This window comes from Drosophila grimshawi, unplaced genomic scaffold, assembly GCF_018153295.1.
Source record: "Drosophila grimshawi isolate 15287-2541.00 unplaced genomic scaffold, ASM1815329v1 contig_44, whole genome shotgun sequence".
NCBI classification, from domain to species: Eukaryota; Metazoa; Arthropoda; class Insecta; order Diptera; family Drosophilidae; genus Drosophila; species Drosophila grimshawi.
Window position 1 is genome coordinate 15715897 of NW_025063240.1, and position 16747 is coordinate 15732643.

General features: G+C 35.5%; 1 protein-coding gene across 2 annotated transcripts; it reads right to left on the bottom strand.

Moving 5' to 3' along the window:
• Nucleotides 1-13190: 13190 nt before the first annotated feature.
• On the bottom strand, nucleotides 13191-14967 carry LOC6557311 (dormancy-associated protein 2). Of its 2 annotated transcripts, XM_032738385.1 has the most exons (4): nucleotides 14885-14967; nucleotides 14708-14801; nucleotides 14331-14645; nucleotides 13191-13588 (listed from the first exon to the last, which is right to left on the bottom strand). In XM_032738385.1, exons 1-4 carry the CDS (start codon nucleotides 14909-14911, stop codon nucleotides 13560-13562), a joined length of 465 nt encoding a protein of 154 aa, XP_032594276.1. In that variant the 5' UTR covers nucleotides 14912-14967; the 3' UTR covers nucleotides 13191-13559. The 2 variants fall into 2 exon arrangements, with proteins under 2 accessions (XP_032594276.1, XP_001984098.1); XM_001984062.2 differs by lacking the exon at nucleotides 13191-13588 and having other exon boundaries at nucleotides 14035-14645.
• Nucleotides 14968-16747: the final 1780 nt, after the last annotated feature.

Sequence of the window (16747 nt, forward strand, 5' to 3'; positions counted from 1 at the left end):
AAATATTGCGCATACGACTCGTGGCAACACGGCCCAACGAAAAGTAAAAGTTCACAGTACAAAAAATTTCTTGGCAAGGTAGTTACAAATATCTAATGCGATTTTTGTGTACTAAATTAATGGAAAAGAGCACAATAGAGTAAACCGACTTTGAAATTTGGGGCTAAACTTTATTCTAAGCCTATTATGTGTGCACACGCTTCCCTATACCCTTAGAGTGAATTGGGGGGAAAGAAGGTGGCATAAAGTGTGGAAGACTAGAAGCATTAAGTGTCCTTCTCTTAGTCTTCAGTTATGGCAAGCAGAAGTTGCTTATTTTAGAATTTGCTTCGGGCATTTGTTGCCAAAAAAAATATTATTACTGAAAACATTCATGAAATTCTGATGAGGGAAAGCATTGAATCCTTTTTGGTATGTATGTATACACATTTACAATTAATATCTTAACACTACAGGTCGTTTATATTATTGGTTTTTTGAACCCGCCTAAGCCATTTGTCCTGTCTGTTGCGTTTTCTTGAGAGCTCAGCATTTAATCTCGGAGCCCGGAGCACACTTTAAGCGGCTACCGTTAGCTTAGTTCAGCTGTGCAGAAGTTTTCAGGTGAATTCTTTTAATTGCCAGCCTCTTGGCGCTTTTGCACGCTCCCAACTTCATTCCTGAACAGCTCATTAAATATTTCAATTTACTGTTGCGCCCAAAGGGACTAGGTAAATTAAATGTTACGTCAGCTTTTTAAAAAATGCAAAATTGGCATAAATAAACTATAATTAAAGCTTAGTATATGGGTTACATAATTATCCTACTTTATATAAGTATAGATACAATTAATTTATTAGATATTCAGCTTAGCTCTCTTTCGCATTCAAAAGTAAAACACTGTTTTGCTACTAATTTTAGTAATTTATGTTGGCACTACAACGAAGTCAAAAGCAAAATTATGTTCTCTGCTTGTTGATGATTACATATGCATTGTAGTTTCTTGCTGCTTTATGTGCTTTGAGCCAGAGTTTTCAAAATTTTATGAAACTAGTCGCAGCATCATTTAATATTAAGGAGACATTTGAGTACTTATCTCCGCCTAATCATATGCCTGACATTTACAGCAGCGATTTGGTACAGAGTCCAATTAGATCCACCAATTAAATGGAGTCACAAGCATATACAATTCGAGATAATGGCAACAAAAGTCTAATCAGAGACAAGCAAAAAAAAAAAAAAGAATAAAAGTCAGGGAAGACAGAAAAACACATCTCGAGTTACACAAAGGAAACAAGATTTGCCATGGGCTCAAATATACACATACACGGTGTGAGAATGCGTGGTTGTAGGTATTAAATGTGATTGTAATAAATGTGAATGTTACCCATATGTGTTGTAAGTTGCCGCCCCTGGCATTCGGCTTAGGCCGCAAGCCTTAGAAATTTTATTAACTTCTTCTTCTTTTGATTATTTAATTATTTTCCCTTGATTTAGCCCGAAGTGTGCCGACCACAAAAGGCGTGAGCTGAAACGTAATTAAAGGTTGGCAAAGTTCGTGTGGATAAAATCCTAAAATGATCATAGTTCAGATAAGGCACCACTTTCACTGTCACTTTGTCTGTTTATTTTCTGAATATTATCCGGTTAATATCGGGTATAATGCTCGACCTAACCGCGCGAGTGTGCGTTATCAACTGTGCAACAGAGTTCGTCTTCTGTTTTTATCAGCCGTGCAGCGCAGGCCCGAGTTGCGAAAACGACGACAGGATGCGTGTACGACAAGCAAAAGGAATATAACTGCAAATGGCAACTCAAGCTGCCGCCACTTCAAGCCAAAATACAACAAGTTGCAGAGCAACTTGTTTGCCACACGAACATGTTGCAGTTGCGTTTGCGACTACTTTGCTCCCGTCAATGTGTTTTTTTGACATTTTTCAATTTCTTAACCCAACAAAACCTATTAATAACATATTTTCAGCAAAATAAGCAAAATTATAATTACCTTTCTGTAATATATATTGTTGACCTTAAAGCCAGTCAAGCGAGTGTATTTAAATTTGCTACAGATATCTTAAAGGTCCGGTTATATTATGCTTTTTAAGCTCATCATTCATCATTTCAATTTTTTTTTGATTGGCTGTCAATTATATTTTGTCAGAAATAAGACATTTACTGCGCAAATATTTTAAAGAATTGGTATTGCAAAGTGGCACTAAGTCAGGCCACTGCTAAGTGTTTTCGGCTTAGGATTTTTCGCCTGAATATTTATATCCAGTAGAGAAGTATTTTGCTCATATAATTGGCATGAGCCAAAACACATTTTATGCAAACTCTAAATACCTGGAAAGGGCACTCAACTGTGAGTAAGTAAGTAAGAGCTTTTTACTAAGAAATACTCTATGCTGATGAAAGGAAAATGTTGAAAATTCATACATTGATGCAGACTTCTCCCTTATATCTAAAAACTTAACTCTATATTATGTTAATTTATTCACTCAGAAAGCACATGAGCCTTTCCACAACTAACAAGGTAAACATCATTAGAAATGTATAGAATAATTCACAGGTCAACGAAATGAAGCGGATATGTGGTCGAACGTTTGGAAATTATGAAAACAGTTCACGTTTGGGTTAAGCCACATCATTAAAACATGAAAAGGAAAGTTAACCATGACAACTGGTATAAATGCTGGTAGAACTGTTACCGAACTAAAACTTAAGTCCTCTTGGAATTCAGTTGCTCTTATGTAGTTGATTCAGCGTATACTTGCCATTTCAGCATCCTTGGCAATCATTTCATTGACTGTTATCCCAATTCTAAAAACAGACGCTTTTACTCCGACTATATTTATATTTCAGAAATATTTTAATTGTTATTCCATTCTTATGTTGTTCTTTTCTTACTTAGTTTGGTGCCTCAACAATGCAAATAGCTCGCGCATATTATTTGAATTTATTTGAATTTCTCGTGAAATTCAAATACATATTTATTCTATAAACTCAAGAGCTCAGATTTCAAGATAAGCTCGCTCTCCCCCATTGTTCGCTCGCCTGTTTATCACTCGGACATTGTGGCCTCTGGCGGTCCGCCAGTCTGTCTGCTTGTGTGTGTGCAAAAATATATTAAGTGATAAGTTTTTGTGCTTATTACAAACTGTGGGAATGTAATCAAAATTGCCTTTGCTTAGCTGAGCTAGCAAAAATGTAAATATTTCAAACTACATGTCCTATGCGTAATCTGATGCACGAAATTCCATTTATGTTTCATAATATAAGCTTTGCAGAGGGTATTATATAGCCATGTCGGCCTTTTTGTCTGCCTGTGTCATGAACTAGTCCCTCACTCTGAAGTAATATAATGAAACATAAATTACATCCGTCGTTTGACTGCAGGCAGCACAGATCTTGGAGCTGGGGTAAAGAGGAATTTTTGTATGAGAAACTTTCTGATTACCAAAATATCCGGACCAAATTCACTTGTTCACTTGTATATACAGAACTTCAACTTTTCAAGAATGACAATGTGGACCTAATTGCAGTGTAATAGATTTTGATCAGTACTTAGGGCTATCCATATGACACTTGGCAAAATAGAGTTTAGTATCACATTTAAATGCAGAACAGCACTAGGAAAACATCCAATCAAGCAAATAAAGCCTTAGGTCTAGACATCTCATTTATCTGCTTGCACGCATCGAGTAGACAAACCTAATAAATATTTGATGTAACTAATTGTTGTCATTGCGACATTTGTGTTCTGCTCTGATAGCAATCTTATAATGTGAACACGGTAATAAATACATATTTATAGAGCCGCCGGACAACTCGTCAATGTCTGCCGCTCATATTTTGTTTTATCGCAGCGGCAGCATCTGCCTCTGACATGGGTCAAATGTTGCATCTATGAGTTATGTGTAGTATATATAAATAGAAAATACCGACTACAGAAATGTTTTTATTTATGTTTCAAGTATGGAAGCGTAAATACTCTTGCAGAACTTAAAAACTGAATTTAACCAATATCTTGTTTAATAACTAAGAACATATAGATCAAAGAATAGTCCAAGTTTTCAAGTTTTATGCTGCTCTTATATTTCTTGATATAAAAATAATACTACCTATGTAATAGTAAAATGGAAAAATAATTTTAAAAGCAATGAAATTCATGAAAACCAACTAAATCAATTATTAAGTACAACTTTTGCTTATATTACGGTAAACATTCCGAAATTTCTTCATCGGTTTTGACAAGTTCATCTTAACTTTTGTCACTTCAAAGGAATATACCAAAATGATTTCAGCAAGGCCGAATAACACTACAAAAACAAAACACCACCTGGTCTGCCAATCAATTTTCTTCCCAATCAATTATTCAGGAAAATTTTTCGCAATGCGAAAGTCGGGCACGTGCTGGTTTTTATAATGATATTGTACAATATTTTATAACGCAAATATTTACTGCCATCAACTGCTTCTGGGAAAATCCCGTAAGGTTTTTATATTTGCACAAGCACCAATTGCTAAATGGGTTTGGCTCAGCGTATTGTTTGACTAAGAATTCATTATTGTTCACAAATGTGATTCTACTGCAGTAGAATAGTTCAAAAGTCTTATAAGAAAGTTATGTGATGCAACTTTTCTCTGTGAATACTGGCGGGGCGAAATTAAGTAAGTTGAACAATCAACAGTGTATTACTTTAAATTGCATAAATTATTATTTGCTATATATAGAAGATACTTGTACTTATGCAAAATAGCAATGTACGTAAATGATTTCAAGTCAGTGTTAAAGAGCAGATACCCTGTAGTCCGATCTAGGATGGCCTTTGTTTCAAATTTTATGAAATGCCCTTCCAAGAATTCAAATCCTTTTTTTTTTTGACTTAATGAGGGCAGGGTATTAAAATGTCAAATTGTGCATAAATTTGCAAATAATTGCTGTTTATAGCAGACACATTCAAGAGCGTTCCAAGGACATATAAAATGGTGTCCTTAACATTATAAGGGTCGCTCTTCTCTTAACAATATTCGCATTGCTGCTCTTGTGATTTCTTTTTGCTGTTATATTTTGTTGTTGTAAAGAACGCGAAAATCCATTTGCATATTTCAATAAGTGTCAACAAGGGAAAATATGTGGAAATGTTTACGTGCCTCGGTGAACTTAGTTCTCACCGTTGGAAATATTAAAGTGTGCTCGCCAATCGAATGACAAATTAGACATAACATTAAATATACTGATTATGTTAGTTTGACAAGTTTCAAAAACTTTTTCATGTGACTGCATCCAATTTCAATGTATATTGAACTTTGGCCAGCTAATCACCAATATCCTTTGATCGCATTCTAGACAAATCAAGTTACCTATTTGTAATGGGACCTGCTGTTAGGAATGACCTCTTAACAATGATTTTAACAAAAAAATAAATACCAACCGAATCCGCACGTGCCAGATTTTATTAAACACATCGTCGGCTGCAGCCAAATTGTATTGTAGACGAAATTCACCTATTTTTTTATATCGATTTTCTGTTCTTGCACGCATTCTGAGGTTTTCGCGTAGAAAATAAACAAAGAGCAACTTTTTAATGAAATAAATTAGAGAGAGCGAGAATCCTGGGAGGCATTCGCAAATAGAAATTAATTAAATATTTACTTATATTTTTAACGCTCAAAAGAACGTGAAAATAGCCAACGGTTACAGTTCTTTTCACAGAGTTTCAATTTTCTTTTTTGTACATTCCAATTTTCCTTTTACCAAATGATTTGCCAATGTTAATATAAAGAGTCCATGCCCTTTCCCAAATTTGTATATGCAGCAAATGGAAAGGTATTTCATACTATACGCAGATAAGTAGACTATTAAATTTAGAGCATCTTCTGCTAATATGACATAAGTAGGCGACGAATGGGAGGTGAATCTTAATAATCAATACATATTAGAATGTCAACAAATGTTGCATTCATTAGTCTGGCTTCGCCTCAATCTTTCGATTAGTAGCTTTTATCACGCTTCCTTCTTCATAAGCCATAAATGAATTTAATTTCAATTTTATGGATTTTAATACTTGCAATTTGGAATTTGTTTATTTTAATAATATACACAAATATTTGCGTTCATAATTAATTCTGTTCACGCAACTACTCAAGCGTATAATTATTAATGTGTAATTATTCAAATGCCATGCGCAAACATGTATAAATTTTTCTAATGAAATGTAATTAAGCTGGTTAACTGAAACATAACATTAGCCAAAGGCAAAGAATCTGAGCATATTTCAATGAACATCACTTACCTTACGTCAGATGCGTTTGTCGGTAACATGATAACTACCGGGTCGTAAATGAAATTGAACTTAATTGAAAGGATACGCTACACAGAAAACAATAAGCTAAACTGACAGCATGACAGTTAGTTGGTATATCAGGAATTTCCGGCATTTTGTACCAGCGCTCATAAATTTATACATCTCAACAATGTTTGGCCTTAAACCAAATTTGCTTTGCTGAAAACTGAGAAAAATTGCTTGCATAAATTAAAAGATATAAGCTGGCAAGCAACAAGAAAATCGCATTTGAAGAGCGTGATATTATGGCTAAATAATTCTTAGGAGCACACGAAATTTCCTTTCAAGTTTCATTCCAAGGAATTGTTTGGGGTGTTGGGTGCCAAACGTGTCCTTACATTCCGGCTGCTTGTTCGCATAATTACAGTTCGTTAAGCGTACGTTGTAACTGTATTTTCGCTCTTATACGTTTCATCATTTGAGGCTTGGCTATTATAGTTTACCTGCTGGCAATTGGGCGTGGCAAGAGTACGAACACCTGGCGACAAGACAATTTGTTGACGTAATGTGAAGGTTCTGCTCAATGCAGACTTTTATTATTTAAAATTATTTGAATATATTTGTGGTGGCATATGCTCTATATTGATTTTACAGTTGAAACGATGTCGTTTTCGTGTTGTAAATATAGCATACTCGTACAACTGTTACAATTTAAACCCGAATAGCAATTAACTTAAAAACAAGTGCGAATACATTACAACAAATTGAAATGATAATTCAATTATTGAATTCCAAAATTAACATATATATTAAAATGAAACAAAATAATTGAACATCTTCGACTTCAATTAACTAAATCACAAGTGCCAGTACTTTATACAGATTTAAGGTATGTCTAATTGAAAGCTCAAATATTTATTGCAAATATGATCAAAAATATTAAAATGCAGCTAACTACATATAAGAATACATAAGCAAGGTTGAAATGTATTTATTTTATTTTGTGAACCAAGTGCCAAAAGTATTGGGCTAAAAGTAAACATTTGCTGTGGCGCTCACTCGTCTGATGGCAAGTCTATTATGGAAATCACCAGATGCTAAAAATTCATTGATAAATTTTTCCGAACGATAAAATACTACTTAAACAAATAAGGACAAGTAGGTGTATTTTTAATAGTTTTCTTTTTTTGTTGTTATTATTTTTATTTTATTATTATTTTATTAGCGGATGCGATCGGAATAGTCGATGACGAACTGTTTGACTACTTGCATAGTTGGTTGTACTTAGTATGCGGATTGTGTTGTCAACTGAACCGGGCGCAATTGCATTTAATGCTCTTAATTGTAATGAATATTAATTTAAATGTGCGCGCCGCTTAAAATGCTTAAAATGTTATTGAAATGCATTCATATGTCATCAACGGAAACACATTATTTTTTATTAGTGATTCGCTCGAAAAATAAATTTCAACTTGTGGTGTGAAATATCCATTTGCAACTTACCCAAAAATTAATTACTGCTACTGTTGTTATGAATTCAAATATTATAATATTAATTAAATAATAAATGCTCAATTTTCAGTTATTATTGTTCGCTGTCCGTTGGCCAAACGCAATTAGCTCTAGTTTTAATCGCTTTTTTATTGATTTTGCGGTCAAACATTGATAATCGCACAATCACATATTACCCATCGTTTTTTGCCGTTATGTTCTTAATTAGTGTATGCCTCTATTCAAGTATGTTTACAATTTTTTTTGGTCACTTGATTGGGCTGTTGTCGTTGGTTAAAGTTAAATTTCATTCAAATTGCATGCCAATGCCATTTGATGGAGAGAAAATACCATGCAAATAACCACCACAATAATTCACTTAAGCACGGAGGCGTGTTGGTTCGCTTTCGATTTCAGTGCGATACAATTTATTAATTTTAAATAGAATCACACACACGAAGCTGTCGGCTCGAACGATCACAGCGGAATGCCGAGCAACCGCACAATGAAAGCTCTCAGAAGCAACTGATGGGCTACGTATCCGTTTTTTTTTGGGACCGGCAAAGCGTATACGCTTCTCTATTGATTCCTCGCAATCACACACACACACACTCACACACACACACAGGCACACGCACACACTGTCGCAGGCATAAACAAAGGCAGGCGTGCGCACACAAAGACAGTAAGCTGAGCAAGTTATCGTACAAGAATACGTATACGTCACGTGGTACCTGCAAAACCGAAAGCGAAAATACAGGTGCAGCTTCATATCTCAATCAATTTTCGCAATGAACTCCTATAAAAATCACATTTGCGACAAACAACAACAACAACAACAACACCCCCAAATCTAAGAAGATGGGCGTGTCTCTGCTTTATATCAGTCCAGTGTCGTGCTAACATCGTATTTATTTACTAGGCACCCAGAGCACCTTCCCACTTTTATATACTTGTTGTGTTGGCTTTGATTGCCCCCCCAAAAAATAATAATACTGATACCAAACAAATATTTTGTTTATCATCTACGGCGTTGCACAGCAATTTTCAGACGATTGGGGTTTAGTTTGAGATAAAAACAACATAGCGATAAATTATTTTAAAGATATAACAACGATTTTGTTCTATGTGTAGTTTATTGTTTCTTAATTTAATTAGAATGTTGTGTCAAGTCAATCGGCCAAGATTTCGATGTTATCTGTGCAAAAACAAACATCAGTATCTTTATGTTAGGTAATTAAATGTGTCAACTACATCTATATGTTTAATTACTGATAAAAATGGGTCAGCACACTGGTTAACAATACAACAAGATTGTTTAAAATTATGGACTAGAATATACCGAATCTAGGAGTAAAGGAAAGTTATGTTTTAAATTATTTTGTATGAAAACTACAAAACAAATTTTCATTTTACTGGGTATATAACAATCGAATGTTTATTAATTTGTATACAGTCAATCAATAAGATTCAATTGCCACTATACTGCTTTATATAATATAATTGTCTGTATATTAATTTGGCAATCAATAAGATTCAATTGTTCAAGCCACTTTCATGCTTGATATAATTTGTATTGATGACATTTTATACGAGTTCAATGTTGTGGTGCAGACAAATTGATTGCATACATTTCGAATTGAGTTGTGATCGGCTGCTAACTTAAAGAACACTTTTATTAAGAGCATTTTCGCAATATTAATAGCGCCACGCCCAATTTAATTTGAATACTCTAAATAGTTTCACAAATACCCATGCATGTTACAAAGACGCACGTGTTGAGGATCTGGAGTATAAAGCAGGTGAACAGACGCCATAAGGCATTCATTACTTACTTGTCAATTGAATTAAATACAAACTAATTAAAGTAAATTTGTGCCTGGCTATGAAACTCAAGTTGCTGAGGCGTAGAGTTGTCAAATTATTTTATATACGATTTTCACACCAAAACACACATAAATATGTTTTGTCTGAGTTGTTTTGTCTGAGTTTTAAAGTCTTCTTAAAGCAGATACCAGTTTCTTTTAAATGCTAAATGCGCAAATCAAATTTATATCTTTTTTTAGGAGTATGCGATATTTTTAAATTTGCAGTCATTAATGCTTGCCACGCTTGCAATAGGCTTCAATATGTGAAATTAGGTAAGCTCACAAATTTTTAATATGTGGTCGTATATATATATATATATATATTTAAATAAGTATAGATTGAAGCAGCTATTTAATTGATAATGTATCTGTAAGTGTATTTCAATTTCTGCTGCAGGTTTTTCACCTGCACTTTAATGGTCTCTGAGTTATCGATTGTTTTGGTTTCTGAAGTGTTCTTTTTTTTAATTCAATCATCCCTTGAAGTATTTGAATTATTAACGCATCTATAGACTCACAGAAATTGGTCTTCATTAAAACGCATAAAATTACATTCAATTATCCATAAATTCCGCTTGAGTGCAGATGGCAAAATGTTAACGAGCTTTCCGACTTGATTTATGCACAATAATTTGGAGGCCTTTGGCAGCCGGCAGCCGGATTTCGATGTTTACCTCCTGCTGTTCAATAAATGCCTGAAATCGAAACAAAGTGCGATGTGATAATGATTTTAATCATTTATAGTTGTCTGCAGCGTTATTCTGACAGTCTGGCACGTGCTTTTGATAACGCACATTTGCCCCGGATGAGAATTCGATTCGTTTGGTTTGTTGTCAGGGCAAAATGTTTTTACTTAGGGAAATTGATTGATAGCCCACGATGATAAGCTGACAATTTGCATGTGTTTTCTGCGATTGATATCAATTCAACTTTAGCTAGTTTGTCCCTGTACTGAACTCATCAGACTTGCACTACCAAAATGTGGGCACGTGGCACTTTTTACTAAATCAAATTCACTCACGCCATTCAACTCGCCGAGGTGCTAATTAGGTACGCATGCCATTTGTTCGCTTCTATAAAAATACTACAGTGTATGTACATAAAAACAAAAGCGAGTTGAGTTAATTAAAAAAAAAATAAATGACATTACGTTTTTTTTTTAATCGTGCGTCAAATTTAATTAAATCATTTCGGATTTTTAACATTTGAATCGCCTTGAAAGGTGCTCAAGTGTGTCTGGCATCAGACATCAGAATGTATTTACTTTTGCTCTACATTAGAGGGGACGGATCTTAGAAGAAATTGTAGCAAATTTGCTAATACTTAAATACAATCAAAACGGATCAAGAAAAACACCTCCCTGAAGTATTACGCTTAGACCAGGAATTTGGAAATCATCATAATTATTCACCTTTCAGATAAATTGCTACAGCCGATTTATGTGACAGCTTAATTATTAAACTTTTGTTTTCGCCGACAGCTGCCAACAGTCTACAAGTGTAAATTTCATATTTTTAGCCGAGTTTGGGATGCTGTTTATTGCCTGACAGATAAAATATTTGCATTGGAAAACATAAAATGTAGTTTGATGTGGGTTAGCTAAAGCATAACAGTCACAATTGTAAATATCTTAATAATCTGCATACTAAATAAATCTTTCTGCTTGGTTCTTAACCCTCTCTTTATATGCCAACTCAATTTAAATCGAGACCGCAATAATATTGTGCAAAAACTTTTGCTGTTGCCAAATTGCTGAAGCGTTCCCTGCGGATGCAGCTAACTAATGAAATGTCTCGAAAAGTTTGGGGCTATTTAGCTGGAAGTCAAACTCTTTGCCTTGAATAATCAATGTTTGTTGGCTCAGACTAAGCTCAACGGCTAACATTTAGGTAAGTAAGTGCTGTCATCATTTGGTTCAACAAGTTTAAGGGCCCAACACATCCGAACTTTGACCCTGAGCTTAACTTAGCTGACTGGCTTAGTTATCAATTATGCCGCACCCACAACATTAACTGGCATGGGAGTACTTGAACTCGTAATTGGAATTGCATTATTAGTATTGCATTTTCGAGTATTTGGCTTACATTTATGATGGCGACCGTAAAAATATATGCCAGGAAAATATTTACACTTCTTGCCGGTAAGACAACAACTCGTTGGCCATTAATCCAATAACAAATTAAAATATGCATTAATTTGGTTGGCGTCGGTATTGTTCTTATTGTTGCTGTTGGTGGCGTTAATTAAAATGTTGTTAACATTAGATTTGAACGCGTGACAGTATTAAAGCCGCTCGCCAAATAAATAATTCCATTTCTTTATCATTTTATTTATTGTGCTCGCCGCATCGAGCACGCGTTCTACGTACTGTCAATGTTTTAATTATTTTTATTATTATTTGCGTTCAATGTGCTCGCAATGCCAGCCGAAAACATTTCCTCTAAACAACAACAAGCATTGCCAAAAAGCAAACATATTTCGCCGACAACATTGCGCATGCGAAATATTTATGCTAAGTTGCCATTTGATCATAATTTTAGTGCACCAGAAACATTTTTCCGATTTCGGTGTCTTTTTTATAGCCACATAAATGTGTGGGGAGTCTCTCTGTATGTGTGTGTGTCAGTTTTAAGCAATCTAGCGATAAATAAAATTCCGCACAGCATTCGGTTTGTGTTGTGTCTGTACACATTACATTTTTTTATGGGCAACGCGCAAGGAAGCAACGCATTCATTGGAATGAAACCAGTTGAAGACTGGCTGGCTGGCTGACTGAATGAATGTGCGCATTAATAGATTAAAGAACCGACCATAGAGCTGTGGAATATTTTGTCGGGGCCAAAATTACGTTTTTTAATTGCCGTCATATGATACGAACTTTTAATTTAAAGATGCCACAATTTTTCCATTAATTATACAGTTTCCGAAATTTAACAACATTTTAGCTTGATGCAGAATAAACATACGTACATTTATAAAATATTTGCACACATGTGTTTTATCTTAACGCTCTGATGGAAAAATTTTAGTGAATGCTTTCATTTTGTTGGCATTGGCGAATTTTTGAATTTATCAACGGGTAAGGGTAGACAAATTGAGTATATAAATTCAACAATTATCCATAAGTAGTAAAATACAAATATTGGGTTTATTTTAGTATGATTAACAACATAATACATTGATTTTCGCAGCTTCAAATCGATTGGGTATAAAATTTCAAAGACTTTTGATGTACATAAATGTACGAGTATATTTAAAGAAACGTAGACAGATACAGTTTACTTTATTTTCTTGAGCGCATGACAAGCGCAAATGGTTTTTAGCTTATCACAAAAGACTTAACACTGTCAACACCCGTTGTTTGGGGCAACTAACCCACTGAAATGCCGAAAGCGGAATTACGGCGAGACAACACACGCTTCGCTGCATTGTGTGTACACTATTTACGCTTACAGACACACATATACATATACTTATATATATATATATATACATATATATATACGATACATAACAGCAGCTTTGACCCTTTATTGCCCCAGCATGATGCGAGACAAAAGAATGATTGAAAGATAAACATGACTTTAATTTCAAGCTAAGAGACTCAAGCACAAAAAAAAGTAAATACAAATGTTGGCCTTGAAATGCGTTGGCAGCAATGAATGCTTTATAACTGTATCTGTCTTTGCCTCTTATGCTTTTTCGTCAACGTCTTGCTTTTATTTTGCTTTTTACATTTTGCTTGCGAAGCTGCAAGTAAAGTTGAAAGTTGACAATGCGGGCAACACTTGTAGCTGCAATGTGCATGTAAAAATATTTGTGCGGGAAATTGATGTTATTGTTACTGTTGTTACTTTGTTGCTGCCGCTGCCCGCTGTTGCATAGCAGTTGCGCAAGTTCTTTGTGGGCGTCGTTCTGTCTCTGTTTCGCCACCTTAGCCGTATGTATTGCGCACATAGCCGCCTGTGAAAGAAACGAAGTGGAAGAGACAGAGAGAGAGAGAGATAGAGAATCAGATGCAGATGCTGTTAAAAACGAAAAGGTTGGCAACGCGATAAAGTCAAAGCATAAATAACGTCACATACATTTAGGCAGCAGCTGAAAATGTACTTGTCATGCAAATTACATGACGAGACAAGATGATTAAGACAAGAACAATTACCGCCCATTAAGCCTTGTTGCCCACAAGCAAGCACACATAATTAAATAGACGTAAGCTGGCATTAGCAAGGTGCCTTCGCATATGACACCCAGAATAAATAATTTCATCGTGCAATTGGGCGTAACCCCATCCAACCAGCGATTACAATATTATTTCATAATTTTGTGCTTGATATAACTGAAATGAGACTTTGTCACACAGACAGATGGCAAATTGATTGATTATTAAAATGCTGTTTAAATTAAATTAGTAGACATTAAAGTTTTATTGCTATGTGATTAGCATAAGCCAGACGTTATATACAAAAAGCAGAGCAATAACAGCAAACAGCAAACAGCAAACAACAATAAACAGAACAAAAGAATTAGTCATAGCCACGATAGCCGCCATAGTTGTTGCTGCTCCGATCGCGATAGTAATCACGATCCCTCACCGAAGGCAGGCCATAGCGATCGGTATGCTGATAATAACCATAACCGCGATATCTTTGACCACTATACTCTGGCTGCCAATAACCTGAATATTGTCTCAAGCCGCCATTACCTCCATATCCGCCATATCCGCCATATCCACCACTGCCCAGAATATTGGTGGTCGGATAATAACCGGCGTTGGGATAGTAACCACCTCCTGTGCTCGAACCGGTGTTGGGATAGTAACCACCTCCTGTGCTCGGATAGTAACCACTGCCCGTGTTGCCATAGTAGCCACTGCCGCCGTAGTAGGTATTGCCTGGATAGTAGCCAGTGCTGGGATAATATCCAGTGTTGGGTCTATTGTAGTAGCCAGTGTTGTAGTTGGGATTATTATAGTTCGGATAACCCGAGCCCTGTCCAAATAAACCGCTCCAATTCAACACTTTGTTGGACAAAAACTGATTTAGTTCGATTAACAATATTCAAAATATAAAAACTGCTTACATTTCGCTGAGGTCTCAGCTGTGGCCAAATCATTCGCCTTGGCATCCTGTGCGGCAGACTCTGCTCTACCATAGACGGCACCACAAATGAGCAGCTGCGAACGGATTTAAGGAACACACGTTTAATTTTAGCCAGCTTCAAATTTATTTGTTGACTTGCTGTTCTGTGAATACTTACCAAAAGTGACAAGCACTTGGCGTTCATTGTTATTCTTGTCCAAAGTGTATAAATTGCAAAGAAAAAGAAACACAAATTTACTTGACTGGCAGACGCAAAAAAAGAAGATAGAATGAACGGTGAGAAGAGACAACTGCTTGACACGACGCTTGTACGTTAAATAATTCTGTTTCCCAGTTGTGGGGCCAATTTATATTTTTCATTTTCCGGCTGAGTTACTGTGCCGCTCAACGTCAGCGTAGACGTCAACGTCGTCGAAGCAAACAAGCCAAAACAATAATAAAGCTTGGGCCAGCTTCAAGTCGCATTTCACAGACACCAGTTAAAATGTGCGGATACGTTTATTTTATTGCTCATACGACACGTAAGTCACAAGCACGGCGCCATAAACCAAAATTGAAATGCTTTTACGTTATCAGGGCTGGCAGTTGCCTTTTGAACGATGACTTCAAAGAATCCACTATTAAAAATATATCTTAAGCAACAGGCTGTCGATATTTATTCGTAAATTGATTGTTATTACTGTTCGGGTATAAAATATTTACAAAATTCTTAAATGTGCTTCTTGTAACTGAATTTATTCTACCATGAATTTAGTTAACAATTGCGCATAACTCTCAAACATCTAGTTACGTTTTCCAAACTATTCTTGAGCATTATACATATGTTTAACCTCAAATTAAGCGGCACTTGTGACCTTTTGTTGCCTGTGGATGATTATGTATTATTATGCATATTTGTATGGGGCAGGTGACAAAATAAATGCCTCATTTTAGCTGTCTCTTGTCGCTTGCTGTTTGTTGGCAGTGCGTGAGTTTAATTTTAGATATTTGCGCCTTAAACTTTAACAAACACAAACACAAAACTCGAAACGCTCGAAATCGGGTTTGTTTAACTTTGTTCACAGAGATCGCTTTCTTTCATGTGGGCCGACGAGTCGGCGGTTTTTTTTTATGAGAACTTCAGACCAAATGCAAGTACCCATATTGTTTGCATACTATATCTTTAATTCCAATTATCCACACACATACAATTCACGCAAAATCTGTGGCAGGGGCCCAATCGTTGAGCGACTTGTACTAATATTGACCAGCTATTCTGGCATACTCTTCTTCTTCTTCTCTTTTAGCTGGCCCACTACTAACGGCTTTTGTTGCTGCTCTTGCAAAAAAAAACCCGGCCAGAAAGATAATTGCCTGTCATACAAAAACTTCGTTATACACAAAACGCACTCAAAATTCCTTCATGAAACTTTGGAGGTGTGTCTGCTAATTGCTCAATTTGGATACAAGTACGCAGGATATAATCGACAGACTGCAGACTTCGTTGTTTTCCTCAAATTAGGGATCCACTCTCATTTCCGATGAAACTCAACTCTTCATATGACCATAAGCTGGCACAAGATTATGCCGACCTTGCCTTATATCTAGGAATATACATAGCCTCCACGCATATCTTTATTTTAGCACTCGCTAAAAACGTATGAAACATTTTTGGGCTTGTGCGATGCGGGAATTACAACTGTTCAATATTGACTTGTCACAGTCGTAAACTAAACAAAAACTGGGTTACGTAGCACGTAACTCAAGGTAAGCGAATTGCTGCTCTTAAAGATGTTAAACACACGCCTATATTATGGAATAGCTATTACCTCAAGTCTAGAAATAGAAGATAAACGAAATTTTATATTTATACTGTATATTCCAATCTCCGGCTTAAAATGTAAATATCCATTGCAATTACTTTGTATAACTCCATGGTCATGCCAACAATTCTTTAATTGGCAGATGTGCAAAAAATAACAAATCTCGACGAGATATTTGTTTGTTCTTAGTGTTGATGTTATTTCATGGCTGTAAAAGT

Coding starts and splice junctions, on each gene's coding strand:
- LOC6557311 (XM_001984062.2), bottom strand. CDS start 14,911: ATGAACGCCAAGTGCTTGTCACTTTTG. Junction 14,802..14,884: donor CCAAGTGCTTGTCACTTTTG/GTAAGTATTCAC, acceptor ATCCGTTCGCAG/CTGCTCATTTGTGGTGCCGT. Junction 14,646..14,707: donor AGCTGAGACCTCAGCGAAAT/GTAAGCAGTTTT, acceptor TGTCCAACAAAG/TGTTGAATTGGAGCGGTTTA.